We start from the raw sequence: 25,971 nt of genomic DNA on the forward strand, positions 1-25,971 counted from the left end.
CAACTTTCATGAAGATTCGTGCCATCATTTTTCTTTCTCTTTTCTCTGTGAGGAAAGAACATTTTCCTTTCATTTCTGCACATAATAAAATAGAAGAGGATCAGAAGAGCTTGTTACTTTCTTTCTTCACATTGTTACGCAAAGCTCAAATGTAGGGTCCTTTTCATCACCTGCCAGCATAGTCTTTACTACTTTTCACTAAGTGAGTCATTAAAGGAGAAAGAGATCTTGAATACTGTACCATGACTGGCCAAATCAAAGGCATGCTTCTTGGTTTATTTATCTCTTTTAAGTGGGAAGCTAGTATGGTAGGAGCAAGAGAAACACATGGTATTCCCAACACATTAACATCACCTATCAGACCTCTCCCAGCACAGAGGAGAAACAACTTTCTGCTGCAGAGTTAATACACTGTAGTTCACGTGAAGGTAATCATCCAGTCCCAAGGGAGGACTGGACGCACACAAGTGCTTTTAGTACCAAGTGATCCCAAGTACTTGAGAATCTTGGCAGTTCTAGATTTGTGGAAGGCTTCTACATGAGTGGACGAAGATTCAGTTTCACTCTCTGAAATTTTGTCTACTGCTTCTTCTTTTTTCCTTTTCCCTCTTGATGGAAAGTATCAATTTTATGCTCAAGAAAAACGTATGCTATCCTAAACATATTACATTGAATGTGAATGCTATCTCATTATCTTAAACAATATACTTTTAATTACTGACTTAGAGAAAAAAATTTCTGACATGTATCTTTTCTGTTCAGACTGTTAGGAACTGGCCAGCCATAACTAAAATAATGGCACACAGGTTTCTTGCACTAAATTATCAGCTATCAAAGCAGATCAGTAAGCTGTTGGGACAAAACCTCCATGGTACAGACCTACTGTGCATCTAACTGAAATGTAGATAATCAGGCTGTAGAGACCATTTCACATAGAGTTCATAGGTTCCCAGATTTTCATCAAAAGTTCCCTATACCTGATCTCTACCACTGCCTGTGCCCTGAGGTACTGCCAGATTGAGTAACCATCATCAAAGGCCATTCTGGATTCACAAACAGCTCATTCCTTGCCATAGTCTTCCAGGGCACCTACCCAGTTGGCATGACCCTCTGACTGTGCAGTCAACAGCACTGAGATGGAAGCAAAGCCCTGAAATCACACCTGCCTCCATTCAAAAACATGGATTTTCAATTTTAATGCAACAACCCAAGAGCCAGGTCCTGACAGCAGGTTTTAGAAAAAATCAGATGTCCTCCTTCCTCTGAACACCACATTCACAAACAGGCCATGTTAGAAATTGTGCACTTGAGGAGTCAACACAGCCAATTCACTGTATGATATCTATCACATTTCAGATTTAAGATCAGATTATTACATGCATCTCTTCCACAGCATCACACAAGCCTTAAATCACAGCCTAATTATAATTATTCTAAAGTATTTCTCCAGTCTTTTGATTCCCATTTGAATTAGGCTCCAGTCCCACAACCATGTCCATGTTGGTAGCCAGCTATTCAGGTCACAGAATGTATGGGTAGCTATAAAACATCTTATATGTTACTGAACTGTTCACAGGAAGACCATATTTCTGTCTCAAAATGAAGTCCACTACTATTAAAGCAACTAGAGAATGTAATTGTTAAAATAATTAGATATAATACATTTCTAGTTGTTTTGTGTTTGCTATGCTAGCACAATGACCAGTGTTTGCTATACAGCACTTAGCACCAAACATCACTGCATATATTATGAGATTTCTGGCACAGTTACATGGCTATTGGCCTAATTCTTTATCAAAAGATGATATCTAATTTCTATTCTACTAGACAAGAATCTCAGATTTTATATAGAAATAATAATTAGGAAAAACAGAGAAGAACACCTCACCTAGATTATACATCATCTAGACCAGGCACTTACTGTTTTAAAACCTTTTTTTTATTTTATTTCCTAGAAGAATATCCTTTGTGATCTCCATCAACCCTACATCACAGTTTATGTGCTATGGTCTCCTGATGTTTCCAGTCTCTGAGGATCTGGTTACAATTTCTTCCTAGCTAGTTACAACTGCCCACAACTAAGGCAGTAGGCCTTGATTACATTTGGGATGGAAAGTTGGGCAAAATATTATGATGGTTAAAGAAGAGATACATGGCCTGAGTTTCTAGCTACAGCATATCTTCACAGATAAGCACAGGCATAATAAAGCTTACTCTGCTGCTGAAGCCCAGAATCTATATTCCCCAGTATAATTTTCAAAATATGAGAGGATTAGTCTCACTCATGAATGACTTGCATGACATTTACACAGAGATTTCTAAATGAAGGGGCTGATCAAAAAATTCTGTAGGTGAATTATATGATTCTCCGTCAGTTCTAAGATAGGGAATAATATATTAGGTTAGAAGAAGATGGAGCTCAGGAATGGGAAAGCAAGGCAAAAGCACAATGTAAATGAAAGTTTCTGAGAAAATGCAGAGACAGCTTTTTGCATATGCAACTGTGAACTCTTTTTAAATAATTTCTCTTGGCTATAGGCAACAACAACTTTCCCTTCATTGGAATCAGTTTTATCTTTGAATAATACCAAGAACCTGATGTTTCCAGTGCAGTGTACTTCCCTATGGGGAAACATCAAATCTAGAAACTTCAGTTAGTGGAGTTTCCATGGAATTGTTCCTTCAAAGTAAAGATGTTTTTAACTTCACAGAAAATGCTGCCAGATTGTGACTATGAGTCACAGGAGATCTGCTGAAAATCATGTTTCTTTCTATATTATCTCTTTATTTTTGCTAATATCCTGTCACTTTGTAGTTCTGATAAACAATTCCTTGACTGATGGGTGTCCTTGAAGTTTTTATTCTGTGGAGATTAGCCATAAAGGCTTGTATTGAAACTTCCCTCCACCCTTGTCATCACTCAGCTTGCCTTGCTTTTGTTTTTCCCTCTTTCTCTGGTTTAATAATGATATTTTGTCTTTTCTTCTGAGACTCTTGCTCAAAATTGCAGTACCACAGAATAGCTGATGTAGGAACAGACTTCAGGATGCTATCTGGTCCAAACCCACTGCACAAGCACGCAGAGCACATTACTCAGGACCATGTCCAGGTGGCTTTTGAAGATCTCCAAGGAAGGAGATTCCACAGACTTTCTGGGCACCTTAGGCCAGTGCTCGGTAACGAACTGCTTCCTGTTGTTCAGAGTCTCTTGTTTTCCAGTCTGGTGTCCACAGCTTCCTGTTTTGGCACTGGGCATCACTGGAATAAGCCTGACTCTTTCCTCTTTGCAATCTCCCTTCAGGTATTTATGGACACAGATAAGATGCCCCATGCCTTCTTAAGGGTCAACAGTCCCAACTCTCAGTCTCTCCTCATAAGAGATGCTGCAGATCACCTTGGTGGCCCTCCCATGGATTCTTTCCAGTATGTTCATGACTCCTGTACTGAGGAGCCCAGAACTGGACCCAACAGTCCACCAATTCCTAGTAGAGTGAAAGTATCACCTCTTTTGACCTACTGGTGATACTTTGTCTCGTGCAACCAAGAATATAATTAGCTTTCTTAGCACCAACAGACTATTGCAGATTGATGTTTAACTTGGTGTCCACGAGGCCAACCAGGTCCTTTTCTGCCAAGCTGCCTTCCAGCTAGTCAGTTTCCAGCATGTCCTGGTGCCTGTGATTGTTTTCCCCAAGTGCAGGACGCTGCACTTTGAACCACATGAGACTCCTGTCAGTCCACTTCTATATTCTGCTGAAGTCTCTCAGCACTGCCCCTCATTTTAAATCATCAGTAAAATTCCTGAGGATACATTCTGGCCCATCATCTAAATCACTGATGTAGAGGAACAGTAATACTCCAGTGTACTCTAATGAAGATGATGAAGACTTTACTGTAATAGGAACAAATATGCAAAAAGCAAGAGCAACATTACCTTTTTTCTTGTGCTTGAATTTGTGAAGAAAAAGCAACATGAACTTGTGAGGCCAAATCAGAGATGAAATCTCTTGACCAGAGCTGCATAAGGTATACCAGAATTTAGAAATTTACATTACGTGTTCTCTGCATGTGCATCTTTCACCACCCCCAGTCTCATTTACAGTATCCACAAAAACTGGGTATGAAATGTGTACAGTACTCCACAGGCTGAAAAACTATATTTCATTACTACATTGGCGATGTCAGTAAGCAGATCCTGAAGAGCACTGCCTTTGCCAGACCCAGCATTGCTAACTTGTACTATTACTCCTGCCAAAGTGAAATACTGAGGGACGCTGTAAGGGACTAGCATTCAGTCTCCCATCAAGGAGGGATTTTGTTGACAATTGTCTCCTTGTCTTCCTTCTTAGCTGAGCAGAATTTAATTAAAACACATTTCCTCAGAACATTTGATCACTATTCAGATAATCCTCAGCTTGCAGGCGCAGAGTTTCTGTGACTGAAAGAGGAACTAAGGGAGCCTTACTCTCTGCCCTTGCACATTCTGCATTTCCGTGTCATTTGATTTGACTGCAGCTGTGTATCTGCATAAACTCATCCCTTCAGAGCGGGTATGATGAGTCCCTGTTCCATAATAACTAGAACCCAATGAAAGATTGTAAAGCATGATCTTGCCATTAATTTGATACGTAATTTAATTTGGTAGTGGGACAAACTCTTTGTTGCATAAAATAAATATTGCCACTACACATACCACAATGGTTCCCTTGTTGATGATGCTTCTGCTGATGATTGCTAAAAATTTGGCAGCTACATTTCTCCAGATGTGCTACTTAAATGGCCAGTTAGGGTAGAAAATTTCCATTCCTTGCCCAACACAGTTTTATAGTTCTCACCCCTTTACAAAGTTTCTAAGTGTTTGATGGAACATAAATATATCTGATCTTACTTTATTTTAATGGGTTTTACAAACAAAGTATTTATTTACAAAAATTGCAGGAAACAAAGTGACCTCAACAGTGTAGTGTCATTTCTTTTGTATCTGGCCAGGACCAAAATGGTAGCTGACACTGAAAACAAATTTACCAATTTTAAGCTGTGCTGGTCTAATGAGTGTTTAAGGGATACCTCATGAGGGAGCTAAAGAAAGGAAAAAGTTGCTCTCAAGAAATGCGATTAGTGCTGTGGATTCCTGCGAAGCATTAACTTGACAGCCATGCACAAGTCAACAGTATTTTTGTTCTCTCTTCTCATCTGGGGGTATTGTTTCAAAGAGGGTCATCGGTTTGCAAGTCTGGCATCTACTTACATTGTTAAGAATCTTGCAAGACCTCCATTAGCATAATGGGTCCTGACATATAATTCCTAATTTGCTGTATGATATAACTATTGTGGACAACTGTAATCATACTCCAACTGCAGCTCCAGAAAGAGATATTTTAAAAACTGCTCCATTGATCTGAGGTATAATCTGCATCTGTGATTGTATAAACAATATGTCCTGCGAGATGACAATATTAATATTTTACTAATAACTCTTTGCACTGCCGCCACTTGAGTTGGGGAATGTAAAAACAAACTTTATTTCAATACAGGATGAAAAATAAGAGTAGATTTATAAATAAATGTAAGAAATATTCGAGCCATTCCAAAATTTCATAGTCTGTATTTATGCTAAATCTTTTGGCTTTTATATTGCAGTTTTTCTGCCATGCGTAGATTTTAAAGGACGCTTGCTGCCAACTTAAAATCTGGTCAGTGATTTTCAAGAAAATCAGATACCTTGGTTTGAGGGATGACATTTGCTACCCTCTGAGGTTTCAGAATCACACTGCCTTTTTAAAAAGGATATCTTCCTCAAACAAAGAGGAAACTGAGAAGGGAAATGCACTGAAGTTTTTGGCCAGTGCATTCTGCACTCTGAGGCAGGGCACAGGCTTAATCCAACACATCTAATGTATCTGGTGAAACATGCACACAGCTGAAGGCAAAAAGACTGGCTGGGGGAGATCCAGTATCCATAAGCTCAGTGCATTGCTCTCTTCAGTGGCCACACTAAGCGTGGGCACTTTCCAGAGGGCAGCCCAATCTCCCCAGTTAAATTAGTTCTCTCCTAATGGCAATGGACACAGATAACAGACCACTCCCTTTCTGCACCAGAGATCAGAGCACGTGTTGAGGAAGCAGTGACTTGAAATCATAGCTTTATTCATTGTGAAGAAATTATGTCAGGATACAAGGAAAAGGTGTAACCAGAAAAAAGAACTGATCATCTTTTCTGAAATGGCGCTGGCTGCTGTGGCCACTGGGCAGCAAGATACCTCAGCTCCCAAGGTGATGAGAAGCCTGGCTTTCACCTATTGGCTATAGCAGTCATTGCAGGAGGAGGAGAGCAAGGGAACAGCCTGAAGTAGTCTGGTCTATGCTTCTATGCCTGTTTTTTTTTTTTTTTTTTTTTTTTTTTAATTCAGAGATAATCTAATCTGAGAGGCAGGGATGCGCATCTGGAACCTCAACTCCAGTGAGCTGTGATAATTTGCAGAAGAATTGCAGCATACTGCAAATTGCAGGAAGAGAAAAGGAGCTGTAGGAGGCTGGATTGAGTAGTTACTGCTCATGTGCTCATGTAGGAGCTTACAACTTTGGATCCTGGTATGTAAGATGAAGATGCAGATAGGCAAAAAAAGGGTGTCTAAGTGGAAAAGTATTGCTTATTGCCTATTTTATTTCAGTTTAATTAACTAACAGCAGGGGACGCTTCCTTTGAAAACCATAAAAACCAAGAGATGGTGATGGATATGACGCCCTTCACAGAGCCTGACAGCTCTGCTCCTGATACAGGACAGCAAGCCCTCTGCTTTCAGACAAAAGCCAGTGATCTGACAACTAGAATAACCAGTTCCTGGGTTAAAGAAAGATGTTAGAGGGAAGAACAGAGATATTCGGGAAGACTCTGAGACATGTTTTTTTTTTCTGACTGCATCTCTATCTGTCAATCATCAGCCAAGTGCATAAACCTATAAATTGTAGTATATTCAGTTTCCAGCAACCGCAAGGGACTGCTTAGTTAGAATCAGGTTCTAAATGGCTGTATTATTTTGACTTAGATTAAAGGAGCTTCTACTGAAGTGTACTCCCATAATGTGCCAATTTATAATAAAAGCATGCACAAAACTTACAAAATTATGTGATTGCTATGGGCTGCTCTGCAAACATAAAGTGGCTTGTGTTTTGAAGAGTACGTACAAAAGGGAGATGATGACATGCAAGTAAACATCTGACACTTAAAAAGTGATTACAACTTCTTTTTTTTTTTTCCTAGATCAGCAATCACTGTGTGGATTTTGTTTGCAACTATTCAACCTGCTTGCTTTGTTATATAGTATCATTATGACACACAAAGAAAACTTAACATTGTCCTCTAGGGACACAAATTCATCACATACTGCAGTCACTTCCGTGAATATTACAAGGAACTCATCAGCTAAGCACAAAGCAAAAAAGTCTGACATGAAGGAAACTGATTCACCAGGGACAAAAGCATGAGCCCTAGTGATGCACTGTGACTTAAAGGAAGCAGTGAAGGCTTTCTAAAAAAGCTAGGACAAATAAAGGGCATCTACCTGAAGTCATTAGTTGGCTGAGGAGTTGATGCAGCATGGCTGCAATGCTACACTAGGACTGCAGAAAGTTAGAGGAAGTGATAGGCTGTGCTAATCCACACTGTACCCAAAAACACAGAGGAAGCTAAAACCAATACTAATGCAGAATATGCAGCTCTCAGGCTGCTTCAACGGAAACTTAGTAGGATAGAGATCACTCAGTAGCATGAGGAAGAAAGCACTATCAGCCTTCAGCTGTATCCTTAACAGAGCTTTTCTGTCAGGCAGAAGTAATGAGTAATGCACAACTCATGTCTTGCAGTAGTCAGAGGGACAGAAAATGAAATCAATTTAATCTCAAATTGTCTACAATAAATATCCAAAGAAGAACAAAAGTGTTTTAATTTCCATGCAAGGCAAATGAGTTTAGGCTTCAAAATGGGATTTAGAAGCTTAGGAGGAGAAAGTAATTGATAAAACTCACAAAGAATTATGAACACAGACTTACAAGAAATCTTCCTTGTCAAATTTGAATGGTACGTGCAAATCAGACAAGCCCTGGAAACAAGTCTGAGTTGTTAATGAAGTTCTTGCCCTCACAAATAAGTTACTGGTGCACCAGGTTCATCTGCACTTCCATTCAAAATAATTCATGTAGCATTAAATTAATCCAGCACATTTTTAATGTCTAGGTCTGGTGATAACTCGCCCAAGAAACACCTGACCTAGACAGAAGGTGACTTGATGAAATAAAACAACCTCATGCTTCCAGGTTCCAGCTCCAACTAAGGACACAGAATCACAGAATGTCTTGGCTTGGAGGGTACCTTAAAGATCACCTAGTTCCATTGCCCTGCCATGGGCAGGGTTGCCACCCATACTAGGGCCTTCAAAGCAAAAAATGCCCATTTTTTTAGAAGTTAGACATTTTTCTGGTTCTCCTTATTAAAAACATGTTTGTCTGGATACTTCCAAAACATCACAGATGTGTCAGACTGAAAGTTCCTCTGGTCTCATTGCTTATTTTCCCCATTTTTTAAAAGGATTTAATGAGAAGGATTGCACAGCCTTCCTAAGCAACCCATGCCTGGGCTTTGTTGTTCTCACAGTCAGTTTTTCCCAATATCACAGATAAAACTTCCATTCTGCAAATCAAATTGTTTTATCCCTACCACATAAGTGGTATGGAGAACAACCCATCACTTTATAACAACTTTTAAATATTTGAAGACTATTATTGTAACTCCTTTTTCTAAGCAAACGTAGCTCCTTATTTTTTTATTTTTTATTTTTTCCAAGCAGTTTAGTTTTTCTGAGGTCCCTGTCATTACTGTCACTTTTTCTCTGGGCCTTTTCTCAATTTGTCACCATATTTTCTACAAGTGTGCAGCTCCAGAATGAATACAGAAGTACAGCTGAGACCTCCCTAACGACAAGTAGAGCAGAATAATTGCCTCCCATGCCTTATGCAACACTCTCGTTAATTCACCTCAGGATGGTATTGTCTTTTTTTACGACAGCAGCACATTGTTAATTCTGATTCAATTACAGCCAACCGCCGTTTAGCCACCTAACCAGGCGGTCCCCATTTTGTATCTATATGTTTGATCTTCTTTTTCTTTTCTAGTGCAGGTATTCTGTGCTTGTTGTTACCCTTGTATTGATAAATTCTACTTGACTGGCTTCTGACCATTTCTCTCATTCATCAAGCTCACTTCCAATTCTGATAATGTTCTCAAAATTCTTGCAAACTCCAGTATGTTGTCCTCCATGAAGTTGCTAATCCCAATTTGCTAATTTTGCTTCCTTCTGTCATCCAAGATATTATTAAAAACATTGACCAATATCATATCTAGGAAGAAATTTTGTTGGATATATCTTCAAAGGCACTATGAAATTACTTTCTATTTTCACAGTACCAGAAATTTTTTTAAAAAATTTCTATACCTTTGTTTGTATAGAAAAAGCTACAGTTGCAGGCATTAAATTGAATCTTTTACTCCCATAGGCTGAAACAATAGCTATGGGAAATGTAAACTGAGTCATTCATTTTAGTGAGATATTAAATAAGAAGTTTCATGACAATTAAATGTTGACATTAATTTTCACTGATGATCAGCTTTGTAGAATCAAGCTAATGTGTTTGCAATTTCTCTTTCAGGGTCAAATAATGAGGAGTGCACACAGAGATAGCTGTGTATTCTGGAGTGATTTCTCACTTAATTGCCAAAATATTCCAGTTTTTTCAATCTTTTAACAATTTTACATAAAAAGTAGAATAAATATTTTCACTGTAGTCCTGTACTACTGCTAAAATCCACACATTTAATTTTTGTAGAAACATGCTACATTTCTGATGTGATAAAAATTGTCTATGACTACAAGGTAGGGCAGATTAAAAGTTTAGTTTTAAGTTAATGGATATATTTGCATTGATTTCAGTTGGCTTCAGTTTCAACTGTTAGAAAAGGAATTTTGAAATTTGAATAAAGTTAGTTTTAAAAGTAGTCCTTACACAGCAATATTTAAATGTTATTTGCTCTGAAATCTATCAAAATGAGATTTGTGGGTAACAGCATAATCCTTGTAAGAATGCTACGTAAGTATTTAATATTCATACTAGGATTTTTTTTAAGACTATATGTCATTGCAACTTGGTGCCTGAACAGGAAATAAACTTTCAACATAAGCAGTATTTTGCCTCAGATACAGAGCACTTTATGAGCTAACTTCCTTATATTGACTCATGCTTACTAAGTCAATGGAGATACAGCAAGGCTGAATTTCCCTGCAGAATATGAATGAGAAGACAGACAGCTGTTTAGCTGGTAGCCAAGTCCTTGGGAGAAAGAAAAGAAAAAAATGGAGTCACTGAAAAACTGGAAATTGTGTGATTGTGCTGAATAGATCAACAGTAAACATGCAAAATGGTTTCCACCATACCTAGCAAATCAGTAGTTTAAAAAATTTAGTAAAGATTAGAAAAGAAGAACATGCTAAAATATGTTAATTGGGAAATACTAGGTTATGCACGTAAGGAAAAAACTCCTGAGTCCCTCTGTGCTGCACCTATGTGAAAACATGCCATCACAATGAGTCCAGCATACAAGAAAAAAAACAATTCACCTTGATAACCAAAGTAATAAAATGGGGTGAAATTCATCAAATTGATAAAGTTAGAGATAAAGTTAGAGACCAGTAGTAGGAGTTCTTGCTACTACTGAGAATGCCATCACAGGAAACTATGAGAGAAGAATCAGACCACACCAGTCCACCACAGAGGATTGTAAACAGATAGTGTGATGGAATGGCAAGTGTGTTCTAAATGTCTAACCAGGCAACTTCTAGTAAGACAGGAAAGTACTGATGTCTCTACGCAATCTCATTGGAAGAGCTCATCTGGGTTAAGTGCATGATGTGAGTCACTCATGTTGAAGACACTGAAGAAATTTTAACTGAATCACGGGTGAGCAAAGAAAGCTAGTGAAATGATCAAAAGAGGACAAGACTGAAATATCTTGGGCTAATTAAAAAAAAACAAAAAACAAATGGGATAGGGATATCAGTGCAAGTAAATGCACTCTTCAAGAACTCTTCAAGAAAATATCAAGGAAACCAGATGACCTAAATAGTCCAATCATACAGTTGGCCTGGAAACTTGGACACATTTTAAATGTCGAGTGTAAGTTTCTAAGATAGACTTTTAGTGCAACTATGAAGAAAAAGTCCTGCTTTTAAAATGGAGTTTGGTTACACACAAGATAGAAGACATGAGTTCAGAAGACAACAGGTTGTTGAATTTGAAGAGTCCATTTCTGGTCCTAATAAGGAAAAAAACTAAGCCTTTCAATGAAAGGAACTTAATCACAGTGGAAAATCCTGCTGACTTCATTTACAGGAGCTAAAACTGAGGATCCAGAGGGACAAATCAATCTACATTGTTGCTGAGAGCTCTTCTCTATATGATGAGTGAATCTGATGTAGGGAATTTCTAGTCTACCTAGCCATGTATTGAAGCAAAACATGATCAATTTACCTGGCAAAAACTAACTGGGACAGAAGTTACTGGTAACTTACTCATTGGAGCAAAGATTTTTATTCATGTTTATTTTTGAAGTCTGTTTATTAAGTAAATTATATATTTTAGAGTTTTTCAATGTTTTCCAATGGCTAGATTCAAAATGTAGATTATGTTGACTTTCACATAGGGAAGTATATTAAAAAGTTTTTGATGACTGTGACAGTGACAGTGACAGTGAAAAAAGTTTTGATGACTAATGACTGTGTTTCAGATTTAATAATAAATCATAAGGAAAGATTTTCAAACCTTCTAAAGAAGGTACTCAAAGAATATGGCACAATATAATCTTGCTGTAACTCATCAGGTTTTTTTTCCAAATAGACCTGCTGAGCTGACGAGCTCATCATTAGTTTATACAGGTAGTATGTAACACATCTATAGATACATCTGTACTAACAACTGGAAGGACAAAGCAATTATTCTTAATTGGTCAATATTTTTTGGATGGTACCAAACTAGGGTTAGTCCTATACAAAACATGCAACAAAAAGCAGACTTGGTCGTGTTCTGTTTAACTGTGATATAGCAGGTAAGTGGCTTCCTTATAGATGTTCCTATGAAATGAGCAGTGGATTTGCTGCCTGCTGTGAACTCTTGCAGCCATTCCAGCTGAAGGCACCATGGTAACCACACTGGAGAGTGTCCCTGACATTTAGGGAAAGGCAGCTGGGAGAGACTTCAAGATAGTCAGGGAAACACGTCTGGCTCTTTCTCCATCAGTTACATGGGAGGAGAAAGAGTTTCTCCTGGAAACACGAGAGGAAGTAGCAAACTGAAATGGATTTCATGCAGGCATTAATGAATGTCAAGGAGAAACAGGCAAAAAAACACCACACAAACAGGTGATGGGTGGGAAAAATAAGAACTTTAAAACACAAAAGGGAAACTGAAATAGTAGCTATTCCATCAGAGAAGAAATAAACTAACTGGACAAAAACTGTCAAATGGAAATAGTAGTGAGATGGATATAGAAAAAGGGGATGGAGTGAGAAAACAAAGGAAGTCATTCATAAAAATTATTTTTAGCATTTCTTTTACTTGGAGGTCCTACTGCATATAATGTATAGTCCTGATTTGGCTCCCTCTGAATTCCATCTGCTCAGGCCAATAAAAGATGGACTGTGTGGGCAACACTTTCCTAGCAATTATATTATTGTAACAGCTGTGAAACAGTGGGTCACTACCACTGGTGCCTATTTTTATGACTGTGGCATGCAGTATTTTTTCAATTTTTCTCTTCCAGTTAATGAAGCAGGGTAATGCAAGGCAGGCGTTTTGCCGTGTGCTTTTTTTTCCATTAAGTCAGTAAAAATAATTGTTGTCAGTCTGTGACCATGCAACCAAGTCCTAAATTTGTCTCCCTACATAGCTAGGAGACAGTGGAAGTTTAAGATAAATCTCCAAGTCCTTAAATGCAAATAATTCTTCTTTCTCTTTCCTGCATTTGATACACTTTGCTGTTTTTAATGTCTTCTTTTTTTGTAACCGCCTTTTAAAAATTTCTCTGGTTAAGACAGTTTTTTGTCAGATAAAGCTCACTGACAGAGAGGGCACTGACAGAGAAACACCAGTTCAGACGGAAAACAGCTTAGCTCTGACATACAGCATCTATAATAATGTATGGAAGAAGACAATCAATTGTTTCTGTGGCTCCTAAAACAGGATCACTGCCAGGCAACATTGGATTAAGCCACAGTTTAATTTCTCACAAGCAATCTCTCACAGGAGAGCAGAAAAAGGTCTCTGCAGGAAGGGTAAAGAGTCAGTTGAGAACACAACTGCTAAAACAGGCAGGAACTGGCTAAAGTTCTGTGTAGCTAGATGCCCTGATCTGGCTTTTTGCAAAAGAACTTTTTGCACTTTTTAAAGCTGAAACATGATTAGAACAGAACTACAATTCTGGCTACAGAATAGAGGGGACAGACGAGCTGATAAATCTGGTGGATGCACAGCCACTCCTACAGACTGCTGCAAAGAAACAGTTTCAGATCTTGACAGCTTTCAGCAGAACTTTTCCCATAAGACATGATGCATTTGAATGTTCACAGCAGTTCCATACATACCACATGCACATGAATAAAGGCAGAGGAAATAAAGGCTGTGAAGTCAAGGGAAAATACAGTGGCATAGAGCCTTAATTTGGAATCATATACTATTTGGGATGCAAGCAGCTTCTAGATTATCTATGATTTCTTCAGTGTGGTGCAGAAAGCTTGTTACTGCTATAGAGAAACAAGGTATAGACTTCTTAGGGGAAACTTCCCAGAGTGAATCTTGCCATTATAAATAAGCTGTATAATTCTCCTGTTTAATTCAGTTTCTCAGAAGTGTGCTGATTTGCCAATACAAGTCATGATATTGCATATAAAACAAGTGTATACAAATAAACACCAGACAACATTCCTCAGAGACTCTTGATGGAAAGTATTTTGTGCACAATTAGCAATGATTTCTGTCTCTTGCTAATTTATCTTGCTCGACATGAATTATTACTGCTTTCAGCAAGCCTGCAGCCCGAACTAGCTATTGCTGACACCTTCACAATCTCATGGCCCACGGAGCAGCAGTGAGCAGGTGGAAAGAAATGCAACTACCATGCTAATGCTGCACAAGAGACCTGCCACATAGCTACCAACTGGGCTGGCTCTGAATATGTAGCCGAAGAGAAGTGCATTTTTGTCTCTGAAGGTGACATTATTTACACATTACAGAGGGAGACCTGACGGTATCTTTTCTACAAGTTAATTTTAGAAAGATCGGGATTTTTCAGTGGTTTAGGGCTTTTTTCTAGCAAGTGTCAATTTCTCCAAAAGAAAACTGATGACGGGATTCCATAGTTTCTCATCCTGAAAAGTTATGGAAAAATTATTTTTTCTGTGAAAGAAAAAACCCAACAATCTGAAGGATTTGAAAACAAAATTCAAAAATACATTGTTTCATTAAAAAAAGATGTATTACAGTATACACATGTTTTACGACTGCTTTAACCCCACCTGACCCATGGAAAAACTAGGTCACAAATGGCTTCAAATTTGTCAGCACATAAATAGCTACTGCCCTTAATTCAGTAGGTTAGCAAAGTGCACATACTGAATTGGATTTGAGTTCAATAGAAAAGAAAAAAAAAAAAGCTGATATAAACACAGTAGAAAACCCCTACGAGTAAAAATGTTCATGAGGGTTTAGCAGGTGAGTAACACAAGGCTTTCTGAAAGCATAATCTGTTGAAGAATCACTTGCAGGGCTCTAAACTTCAGAAATCATAAATCACCTTGATATGTAGTGATGATGATATCGAAGTAGTCATCTGTGCTGTCTGGAAGTGAGCAGTCCTGAAGCACATATCCTTCCCACTTTAGCACAGATTGAATGCGCTTGTAAATGAAAAATGATTCAGGAGTATATAGACAAGGATACCTTTATGATCCTTTTGAAGGACAAAGAGGCTTAACCACATGCTGTAGTCTACTGTGAGAAATCAACAATCTGCTTTTTTTTTTTTTTTTAATTTAAGCTCAGTGTATTCCCAAAGACAACAATTCTATAAAAGCTTTCTATTTCAAATCACATTTACTTAGTAGGTAGTCTATATCTCTGTGACCCTCGGTCAGACCTTGTCAAAACAGCCGTGTCACACTTTGCAAATACCACATGCTTTGATTTCTGTACTTCAGAAATAAGCTCTCCTGCATTTGAATAATCTAGTTGGTGTTCAGAATTAGATGACATGCAGTTTCTGAAAATGACACAGCTGATTTATTTGTTTATAGCATTTAAAGAAAGAAATGGGAGAAGGAACAGGCCTTATCAGAAAACTGGAAAACAGATGACATCAGAGCGCTGATGAGACCATAGTACCTCATATGAATTCAAAGGTCTGATCATAAATATATTGAATGGATTTCTTATTGTGTTGAATAACATGCTTTGTTGAGTCAATAAACCGAAACATCTCAAAAGTTCACTTTTCTATGGTCATTGCAGCCAGCATGCAGCTCACTCATTTAGTACAGTTTGTCTCTCTGATGTGAACAGATGCATAACACTGTAATTTCTGCTGCTGAATCATCAGCCTTCCCAAGCCCATAATAATGTGACAGGCTTTTTAATTAATAAGTCTGTGAATTTAATGATAAAAGACTGGAACCATGAGTGGCTGTGTGATCTGGGAGATGTAAATATAAATAATGAGCTTTCATGCGTGAAAAGGTATGGCAGCCTCTGAAGCATAAGATCTACTGAAAAAAAAAGACTCTCTGCAGAGCTATTTTTATAAGAGTTAATAAAAGAATGCATGTTATTTTGATTTATTATGCTGCATCCATTATAGAAGAAATACTCAGGGCCCAAGAGTCCAGAGCTTTCTTTATTAGTCACAACTGATGCAACACATCACTCTTGATTATATTTTGTGAATATAAACCGCAAAGCAATTTATTTCATAGAAGGAGATAAAATGATCAAATCTCCTCACAATTTTCTGCTGATACTGCCATGATAGCTAGATAGTAAGAAAAAAATATGTATTATGTACCATCTCCCCAGAATAAGGTTCTATCCTGCCAGTGATGTTTCACCAGTTTTTGGCCAGTTCTTTCTTGGAGACATTTCAGTTTGGTCTGGTATAACTGTTTATTAAATCATTCCAGCAGTCCTGGATTCCATCTTTATATAATAAGGCTATTTGAACAGGCAAGACAGAGTGAGGGTGAGAAGAGAGTCTGAAATGTTTCAATTTACCGGTATTAATTTTTGGGGTAATAGAAACAGGTGACATCTTACAGACTAAGTACAATCAGCCACCAATGTCAAAGTTGCTTTCTTGAGCCACGGTTCAGATAGTGTAGATGCATGCGTACTTTTTAGGCTGAGTGAAAAGCAAAGTAAACCTGTGGATGTTTATGGACACGAGCAACAAGTTTCCCATAAACTTTATGAGCAGTGAATGTGCATTAGAATTGCCACAGTATTACCATACAAAGCAACAAAATTTGAAATTAAAACACTAAATCTTGTTTGGACAATAAAGAGAACTACATTTTCTCAGTACCACTGAAAATAAGGCCATTTTTATTTCAGAGTAAAAAATAAAACGGCAGGCAACTACACTTGAAATTATCAGCATGAATTTCCAAAACCCAGGGTGGTAAAAATAGCCTTTCAAATGTCAACTAAGGTTTTGCCTTTGTAATGATAATAATGTGGAAAAATATAGTATGCAGAGATCTCCAGGGGGTGCTGAATTAGACATACAGTGATAACAATTTTTAGTTTAACATGATTAGTTTCATATGCAACATCAGAGCAAAAACAGCAAGCCATTATGTTTAGGCATTGAATAGCATTGGTGCAAGGGTCAGAAGAGCATCTACACACTGTCAAGTTTTACTACTGAGATATAACAGTTATTCAAAATTATCTGAAAAGATTATAATTAATTTTCTTGATGAACACTGCATTTTGTGTGAGTCAGCAGTGTCACCTTGTAGCAGAAAAGACCAATAACATACCAGGCTACATTAGCAACAGTACAGCCAGCAAAATAATTAATTTTCCTCTACTGAGGTGACATCTAGAATACTGAGTGCAATTGTAAATTTCTCCCCAACCCAGTATGAGACAGATATTGACAAACTAAGAGCCACTGAGATGGCTGGGTGGTTGGAGCATATCCCATATATGGAGAGACTGAGGCAGCTGGGTTTGTTGAGGCTGGAGATCAAAGAATAGAATCATATCATGTCCCATGCTGGAAGGGACCCACAAGGATCATTGAGTTCCACTCCTTGCTCCACAAAAACCAGACCATATCTCTGAAAGTGTTGTCCAAATTTGTCTTGAACTCTAGCAGCTCACTGCCATGACCACTATTCCAGTGCCTGGCCACACTCTGGTGAATAATCTTTTCCCTAATCCTCACCTGACCGTGCCCTGACACATTTCCATACCATTCCCTCGTGTCCTGTCACTGTCACCAGCAAGCAGAGCTGCCCCTCTGCTCCCTGCGAGGAGCAGCAGCTGCCATGAGGTCTCCCTGCAGCTCCTCTGCTCTGGGCTGAACAAACCCAGGGGCCTCAGCCACTCCTTATACAACTTGCCCTCTAGACCCTTCCCCATCTTTGTAGCCCTCCTTTGGACTTTCTCTAACAGTTTTATATCTTTAGATTGTGGTGCCCAAATGTGCACATGGTATTCGAGGTGAGTCTGTACCAGTGCAGAGAACAGGGAAAGGGGAAACCTGGCTGAAGTCAACTGCTACGTAAAGGTCATCTATAAGCAGTGCAAAGGTGAAGGGCTATGGGCAATGGTCACAAGTTGGTATAAGAGAAATTGCAGCTGTATAAATGAAAAAAAAAAGCTTCAAAATAAAGGTAGAGCACATTGCCCCAGTTGCAATACCTCACTTCTTGGGCATGGTCTGAACAAGTGTTAGTTGGACCATGGGATCCTCAAGAATCATTTCAAACACAAATAATGTGTCCAGGTCTGGAGCCCCCAGTACAAGAAAGACAGAGCTGTTGGAGATGGTCCAGAGGAGAGCCACAAAGATGATCAGGGGACTGAAGCACCTCCCCTATGAAGACAGACTGAGGGACAGTTCAGACTGGAGAAAAGAAGGCTGTGGGGTGACCTCATTGCAGCCCTTCAATACCTAAAGGGAGCCTACAAACAGGAGGGGAATCAACTCTTTGAAAGGGTTGATAACTGCAGGACAAGGGGAAATAGTTTGAAGTTGAGGGAGGGAAGATTTAGGTTGGATGTCAGGGGGAAGTTCTTTACAGAGAGAGTGGTGAGGTACTGGAATAGGCTGCCCAGAAAGGTTGTGGATGCCCCATCCCTGGAGATGTTCAAGGCCAGATTGGATGGGGCCCTGGGCAGCCTGGTCTGGTATTAAATGGGGAGGTTGGTGGCCCTGCCTGTGGCAGAGGGATGGGAGATTCATGATCCTTGAGGTCCCTTCCAACCCTGGCCATTCTGTGATTCTGTGATTCTATAATTCTTATTCTAAGATTTAGAATACCCCCAGAGAAAAAAGGGAAATATGAGATACATTTTGCTCGGAGGAAAAGACAAAAAACAAACAAACAAAAAAACCCAACAAAACCAGCAAATCACAAAATTATCTTTGAATACTCAAGAGACACTGCAGTTTAGATTAAAATCACCTTTTGCCAAGGAAAAAGTAGCTAGTGTCTACAGGGCAATTGTGGCTCATTATATCATATAACTAATGGCAGCACAAAGTGAACTTAATAGTCGTGAGGAGACAAAGAACACTGAGCTGGCTGTGCTATTCATTTGCATAATTCAATTTAAAAAAATTCTTCAGTTTTTGTAATTCCTGTTCAGAATTTCTTGCTTTTAATAGAATTTAGCTCAAGTTTTACCCTAGGCCACATAACTTGATTGTTGTAAAATCAACAAGAACTCAAATCTCAGGAGTAACAACCAAAAAGAATTGCACTGAAAAAAGAACTCTTCTTTGTGGCATCTTTTGCTTAACCTTAGTGGTGGAGCTAAATAATGTCTAAATGATCTCTGATCATCAACTTCTATGTAACTGATTTGAGAAAATACCTTTTCTCAGTATAGTTTTTTTTTTTTTTAATAACAGTAATGGTTGAATTCACTTTTAGTATATGACAATTTAAAAATATTCATTATGTCATCAAAAATATTTTCTATTGTTGTTTTAATGAAAAAACAGAAAGAAGTTTGTTCAAGTAATGTCTACTAGTAGACTAGTTCAAAATCAATTTCTCCTGAAGAAAATGGCTGCAAATACAATGTTCGCTTGCCCTGGCTACATTTTTAATACTCTACTGTCTGTGCAAATATACACAAAGTCAGGAAACACATACACAAAAAAAATAATAAAAATTATGCTTGAAAGTGCAGGCTTTGTCTGTGGATCAAACCTGAGTTCTTAGAAGTAATACAAAATATTTCCAGTAATATTTATGCCATCATTAGACATTTACCAAAGAATCAAAACGTGATGATGAGTCATATAAGTTAAAGTATGTGAAATTGCTCCATTAGGATATATCACCTTCAAAAATAACATGATTTCAGCAGGTGAAATTCAAGTTATTTCTCTAGTTCTATTTTACTTTTGCTCACAGCAAAAGAAGTTTATTGATTTACTGTAACTAACGCATTTGACATTTCTTATTTGATGTGAATGAAGTCTGCTGAAACTCAGATAAATTTACCAGGCTAGGTAGATGCTTCCTTGTCATAGCTGATTGAACTCCATGACTGCATGGTCCCAAGGCCCACTCATAAAATTTCACTGGTACATGGAGGCTAATCTTTTGGGTTTTTCAGTGAGTGGGCTATAAGATAGAGAAATATAACTCGTGTCCACAGAAGCAATGAACTGACAAAGTATAGGTCATCTATTCAGAAATGTGTGTATTACCTTATGTCTCAAAACTGCAGATCTGAGTTAGCTGTAGAAGTTATCATAGAATCATAGGACCATTAAGGTTGGAAAGGAACCTCCAGGATTATCTGGTCCACCCACCACCAACACTGCCCAATAAATCATGAAGCCCTGCCATGTGCCTCAGATACTCACAGGCATCTCAGGTGGTTCTAGGCAACTCTCAGTATGCTAGTCTGGATTCTGAATATATTGAAGAAAATATTAAATTTATACATATGAGTACTTGACACTGTTTGCACTTGTGTGCTGAGCAGTGATGCACAGTTATGTTAAATGTTGTATCTTATCTTCAAATTCAAGAAGACTGTTTTTAAGTGAAAGTTGAATTTGTGTACTCATTTTATGTCATAAATCAATTCCATGGTATTTTAAGAAAACACCACATAAAACAATGCCTAGGCACTGGGTACGTGACTTATATGCAGCCCTGCAATAAGGCTTTGAAAACCCTTGTCCTGTCATGACAAGGATTGGCCTTCCAGTACTTGAAGGGAGCATATAATCAGGAAGGGGAATGACTGTTTACATGGATGGATAGTGACTGGACAAAGGGGAATGGTTTTAAATTAAGACAGGAAATTTAGATCAGATATTAGGAGGAAGTTTTTCACTCAGGGGGTAGTGATACACCGGAACAGACTGCCCAGAGAGGTTGTGGATGCCCCATCCCTGGAAGCACTCAAGGCAAGGTTGGATGTGGCTCTGGGCAGCCTGGTCTGGTGGTTGGCAACCCTGGACATGGCGGGGGGTAGAAACCAGATGATCTTTGGGGCCCTTTTAACCCAAGCCATTCTATGATTCTATGATTCTATAACTGGAGCTGTCTTCATGAAAAGTGCTGAAGCATGGCTCTCACATTTTATGTCCCCAAGCACCATATGCACCTGAGTATATATGTCTGGTTAAAGAGAAAGGCTTTGCCAGCAGTAAGTCACTAGGGAGAGGCACGCAAAATGAGATGACTGCATGCTGGTATCTCACACATTACAGGAGTGAGCCAACAGGTCTGAGTTCTCCAGCTTGCAGAGTCTATGCTGTTTTGCCATCCAGCAATACAGAATACCCAGCAAATATAATCTGAGGCTGTTGCTGCAGCTGTACAGTGGGTGCATACTCTGAGTGGGCTGAGTTAGCCTTCCCTGATGTCCTATGTAAAATTAATTCAGTGTTCTTTAAAGTAAACTCATAAATTGCCCTCTGGTCACCTGTAATCCTGGAGGCTTATCTCTGCACTTCTCCAACTGCAATATTAAAAAACGGATGGATTTTGGACACAGAATATTGTATGATTGATTTTATGCTTGAGTTTTGCCGTACAATGTGTGTAAGTGGGAGTTCTCATTATAAATCTCATTTTGAAGGGTTTATGACTAGCTTGTTTCAATTCTCTCTAGGCTCAAAACTTGTTAGATATGTTTTACCCTGGAAGATAAAAACTGTCCTGAAAATGAGAAAGAGAGTGAAGGAAAAAAAAAGAATGGCATAATTTTCTTTAGGTACAAAAACATATTTTGAACCAAACATAAGAAACACTGAAATCTGGCAGTCCTTATTTAAACAATAACTGAAATCATTAAAAATGTAAGAGCCTAAACACATTCACAGGAAGACAATTTTTACGTTCTGGGTAAAATACACATATCATTTAGGAAAAAAAATTAGCTTTCCAATATTACTGGAAGTGGCTTGACTTATACAGAAGAATCTAGGAGGGTAATTGCGAATTTCCTATAGCTCTTCCATGTAAAAAACACTCATTCAGAATTTAAGGATATAAATTTCTTACTCACGCAAATGAGATTTTATTGCCTAATGACTGACTTTTTAGGATAAGTAGCATGGTACCTGGAAGGATGCTCAAGTAGTCAGAAGCAAAGCACAGAAGTTCATATGCAATATATGGGTATATTCTTACCCACAAGATGTGCTGCACATTGTTTCAGCCTTTCTGTGTGCTTTTCAGACTTACCGGAATAGAAGTATTCAGATGACAAAAGAGAACAATGAAGGCCCAGCTTTCATCGAAGTGTCAAGTTTAAGGTTTTAAGGCTTTTTGCAGAAGTCAAAGACATAGGAAGCATAGTCTCTCCTGCTGTAAAGGTGCTGTAATTTTTGAGAATCCATTTTCTACATTTTTACTTCAAGAATTGTTGTGGCATATGGTAGGTGGTATATACAGAAAACAGGCTCGTGAAGTTATAAGAATGAATGTGAAGATATGAAAGCAAAGTAAGTTCTTTGGTAAGAAAGTTTTGTTTACCTGTATATGACCAATCAACTTCTTCAGTCAACTTCCGCTGCTGTCTGTAATATCCGTATACCAAATCTGCAAAATAGCAATGAATTTACAATATTAAAAATAGAGGCTAGTAGGAACATGAAATACAGATGACCCTCTCAACTCCAAGAAGATAACCACTGTGGGAATTACTGCTATATGATTTACTTAGTCCTTATTTTGAGCTTTAAACGCTAAGAACTGGTTGACTGGAATACAAATACCTTTATGTATCACATAAAGGTCACAAACAAAACAATGTGTTTTTTCAGTTTATCTGAGTCTTTTGTTATTCATTTCTAAACTTATAGCTTTACACTTGACATCATCTGTGATGCCCTTCAGAAAGAACCAGTCTAAATTACTTGAAAGTCAAGGAAAGCTGAACTTCAGTATAGTTAGACTTCACAGTTTTTCTCTATCTTTATATTACTGATGCCATTTAAAGATAATGAAGAAGTATTCAAAAATTTCTCTGCGGACTAGCATCACCATTATAACTAATGCATGTGTATCTCCATAAACCCTGCTGAGAAAAGCTAGATATTAGATACTTTTTATAACATTGTTTTTCTCTAGAGAGATTGACTGTATAAATTGATTTTTTTTCTGACTACTGAATAACCTTCACCATTGTGCTCTTTGCTGGAATAATTCTAGCAACACTGCTGATGCATGTGCATAGAAGAATGTGCCCCATAATACTTATTATTATATGCAAATTGCAATTTCTTTGGTAATTTCTAGAGTAATAATATCTTTACAAGTTTCATTAAATACTGCTCTGAAAAGGCACAATATAACCTATTTAAGAAATAATTGCATATGAACACATTGAGCACACATATGGATTGTCTCCTTGAGAAAATGCCATGGAATTCTGCTCACATTCTGCAATAAATACAATTTCATGAAACAGAAGTATAACATCCATTTATTTTTCTTTAATAGGAACAAGTCTGTAGCACTGCTTATAGTACATTAAATCCCAATTGCTATTTGTAAGGTTAGCACTCTTCTGTGTTTTAGAATGATTTTCTGCTACCTATCTGAAGTCCGTGTATTTCAATAAATTCATCTGCAACCTCCATGAAATTGGAATTCCTTTTCAATGTTTTTCTCTTCACTTTCTTCCTCCCCATCAAAAAACACCCTTGTAACACTTAGCAACATTCAGTCATGACTAAGATTTCTACAAAAAGAACAATCCTCCCACGTGAGTAGCAGAACCGAAAGCAGAGGCAAAGGGCCTCATGTGCACGGGCATTATCTTTGGAATATGTTTTCAAGTCAATGTGCATTGTGCTTGCATCTTTAATTAATTATGTAAAAGAAAGCTGTTTAAGTTCTGATTCACAGGTGTTAGTTGCTGTCTCCAGTTTCTTCCTTTATCCATTGTCCTCCTAATTGTTACTTCAAACAATCGCTGGAGCATTCATATGCTAAGTGCGCAGGGTTTGGGCGTGAGAGCGTCCCACCACTTTTTAAACTCCTCATGGAGGCCTGATGGACAAGGAGCAATAGCTTCAATGAGCAAGAAAAAAAGGGGCAAGGTTCACTTTTTTTGGTGCATTACACTCTTACAGACCCAGTAAATCTTACGGAAAGTCTTTATAAATGCCAGGAGACCTTAGGAGTTCATACAGCTTGTCTCCTCTGCCATTCACATATTGTGCTACCGCAGTCCCTTCACAGCCCACTCATAGACAGTGATCACCCGTGGTCTTGGGACTGCCTCTTTCTGTTTCACGGGTGACAAAGTGGAGGAAGAAAATTAAATTTCATTTGGGGAAGGGAGCAATTGAGGAATGAGGAGTGTCAGAAAAAAAGTGTGTGTTTCTATAGGAATGTACAGGGACAAGCACATGCAGCACTTTCCTGCAGTGAACTCCACTACTTTCCCTGGCAAAATCTCACCGTGCATGGTATAAAGTCTTGCTGTGTAAACACTCAGTGACCAGCTGAGAGTACAGAGACCAACTAGGAGGAAACGGTTTTAGAGTTAACAACTTGACAACCATTTTTCTTTTGGAATATGAGAGCAGGTACCTCTGTTTAAATAATGTATTTAAGTTCCTAATGTGTAATTTAAATTTGTATGGTATTCATAAGAAAGCCTTCACAAAAGTCTTGTGGTTTTATATGTAAATCTACAATACTGATGCTTGAACTTTTAATCATCTCGAGAATCAGCGTGGCTCTTGTGATGCTGACCACCTCTTCAGCTGGTACACAAAATAGTCTGAGTTCTACTGCTCGAGGTGTTGTTTTATGAAGCAAAAAAAATCCTTTATGTTCTCCTCTGCTTTCAGGAGGCTGTTGAACATGTTTCCAAAGACTGTTGATTTATTCATAGTGCAAGACAGCTCAGTTGTGGGATCATGTTTCAGCTGTTCTATGGTTATCTTTCTATGTACGTCAGGGAGGCATCCAGGATATCATTAAATCATTAAATGCTTTTTGTTCCCTTCTACCCTCCTTCAAAGCCAGGTTTTCTGCATGAGACTGTGACTTGTTTCCTTTTACATTCTGTATACTCCCAGAGGCCCATAAGGTTAAGAATAATGGTAACTAGTGCTCCACTGTGTCCTGGTTTCAGCTGGGCCAGAGTTGATCTTCCTTACAGTGTCCGCTATGATGCTATTGTGGTTATGGCTTTAGGAGAAAAACAATGTTGATAACACACCAGTGTGTTAGCTGTTGTTGAGCAGTACTGTGCAGAGCCAGTACCAGTTTATTGTATTGTCCTGCCAGTGAGGGGGCACAAGGAGCTGGGAGGGGGCAGAATCGGGACAAATGACCTAAATTGGCCAAAGGGCTGTTCCATACCTTATGACATCGTGTGAAAAAACAGTAAAACTGAGGGGGCAGCTGCAGCTCAGGGGCTGGCTGGGCATCAGTCAGCTGGTGGTAAGCAACTGCACTGCGGATCACTTCTTTTGTAAAGATATATATACACACATATATATAATCATTACTGTTATTTCTCTCTTCCTTTCCTGTCTAAATAAATAGTTTTTATCTCAAGCTATGACTTCTACTTTTTTTCCTGATTCTCTCCTCCATCCCACAGGGAGCAGGGGAGTGAGTTAGTGAAGGGCTGTGTGGTGTTCAGCTGCCTGCCAAGTTAAACCACAGCACAGTGTTTGTGAGGGGCAGCTGGACCAACCTATTTGTTCTTGACCTTGTCTCATGCTCAGTCACAGAGAGAAAACAGAGAAGATGGGTTTCTGGTTAAACCAGAGATCTGGGAATAATAAGATCTTGTGGGTATTTTTTTTTTCATCTAAAATGTATAAGTATCCAGGTTTTCTTCCTCTAAACATGAGTTTGATGTGTCTTTTGCGTTTATGGGCCTTAGTCAAGTTGCTTTTGATTTAATTCTTGAATGAAACATTCAGAACCTCAGTGTGTATTTATTCATCATATGTAAAGGTAAAAAATGAATAGCTTTAAAGATTAAAATAAATGTCTGTGAATGAAATCTTAATTTGACACTCTGTGCTGGGATAACAAAGCACAGAAGAAATTTAAAAGAAATGGAAATGGAACTTTGAATCTCTGATTTCTGTCAGGGGAAATCCTTTGGAAGACGCTGAGGCAACAAGCCACAGTGCCC

At 38.3% G+C, this 25,971-nt stretch overlaps 1 protein-coding gene across 2 annotated transcripts in view; it reads right to left on the reverse strand.

Moving 5' to 3' along the window:
• Positions 1–25,971, reverse strand: part of PTPRZ1 (protein tyrosine phosphatase receptor type Z1) — a 131,412-nt gene that overhangs the window by 70,565 nt on the left and 34,876 nt on the right. For both annotated transcript variants that reach the window (XM_090137021.1, XM_090137018.1), the window contains exon 2: positions 22,335–22,400. In XM_090137021.1, coding sequence (XP_089993147.1) covers positions 22,335–22,400 — 66 coding nt within the window. The remainder of the gene's footprint in view (positions 1–22,334; positions 22,401–25,971) is intronic.

Source organism: Phasianus colchicus, chromosome 1 (assembly GCF_987193195.1).
Source record: "Phasianus colchicus chromosome 1, bPhaCol1.hap1.1, whole genome shotgun sequence".
Lineage (NCBI taxonomy): Eukaryota > Metazoa > Chordata > Aves > Galliformes > Phasianidae > Phasianus > Phasianus colchicus.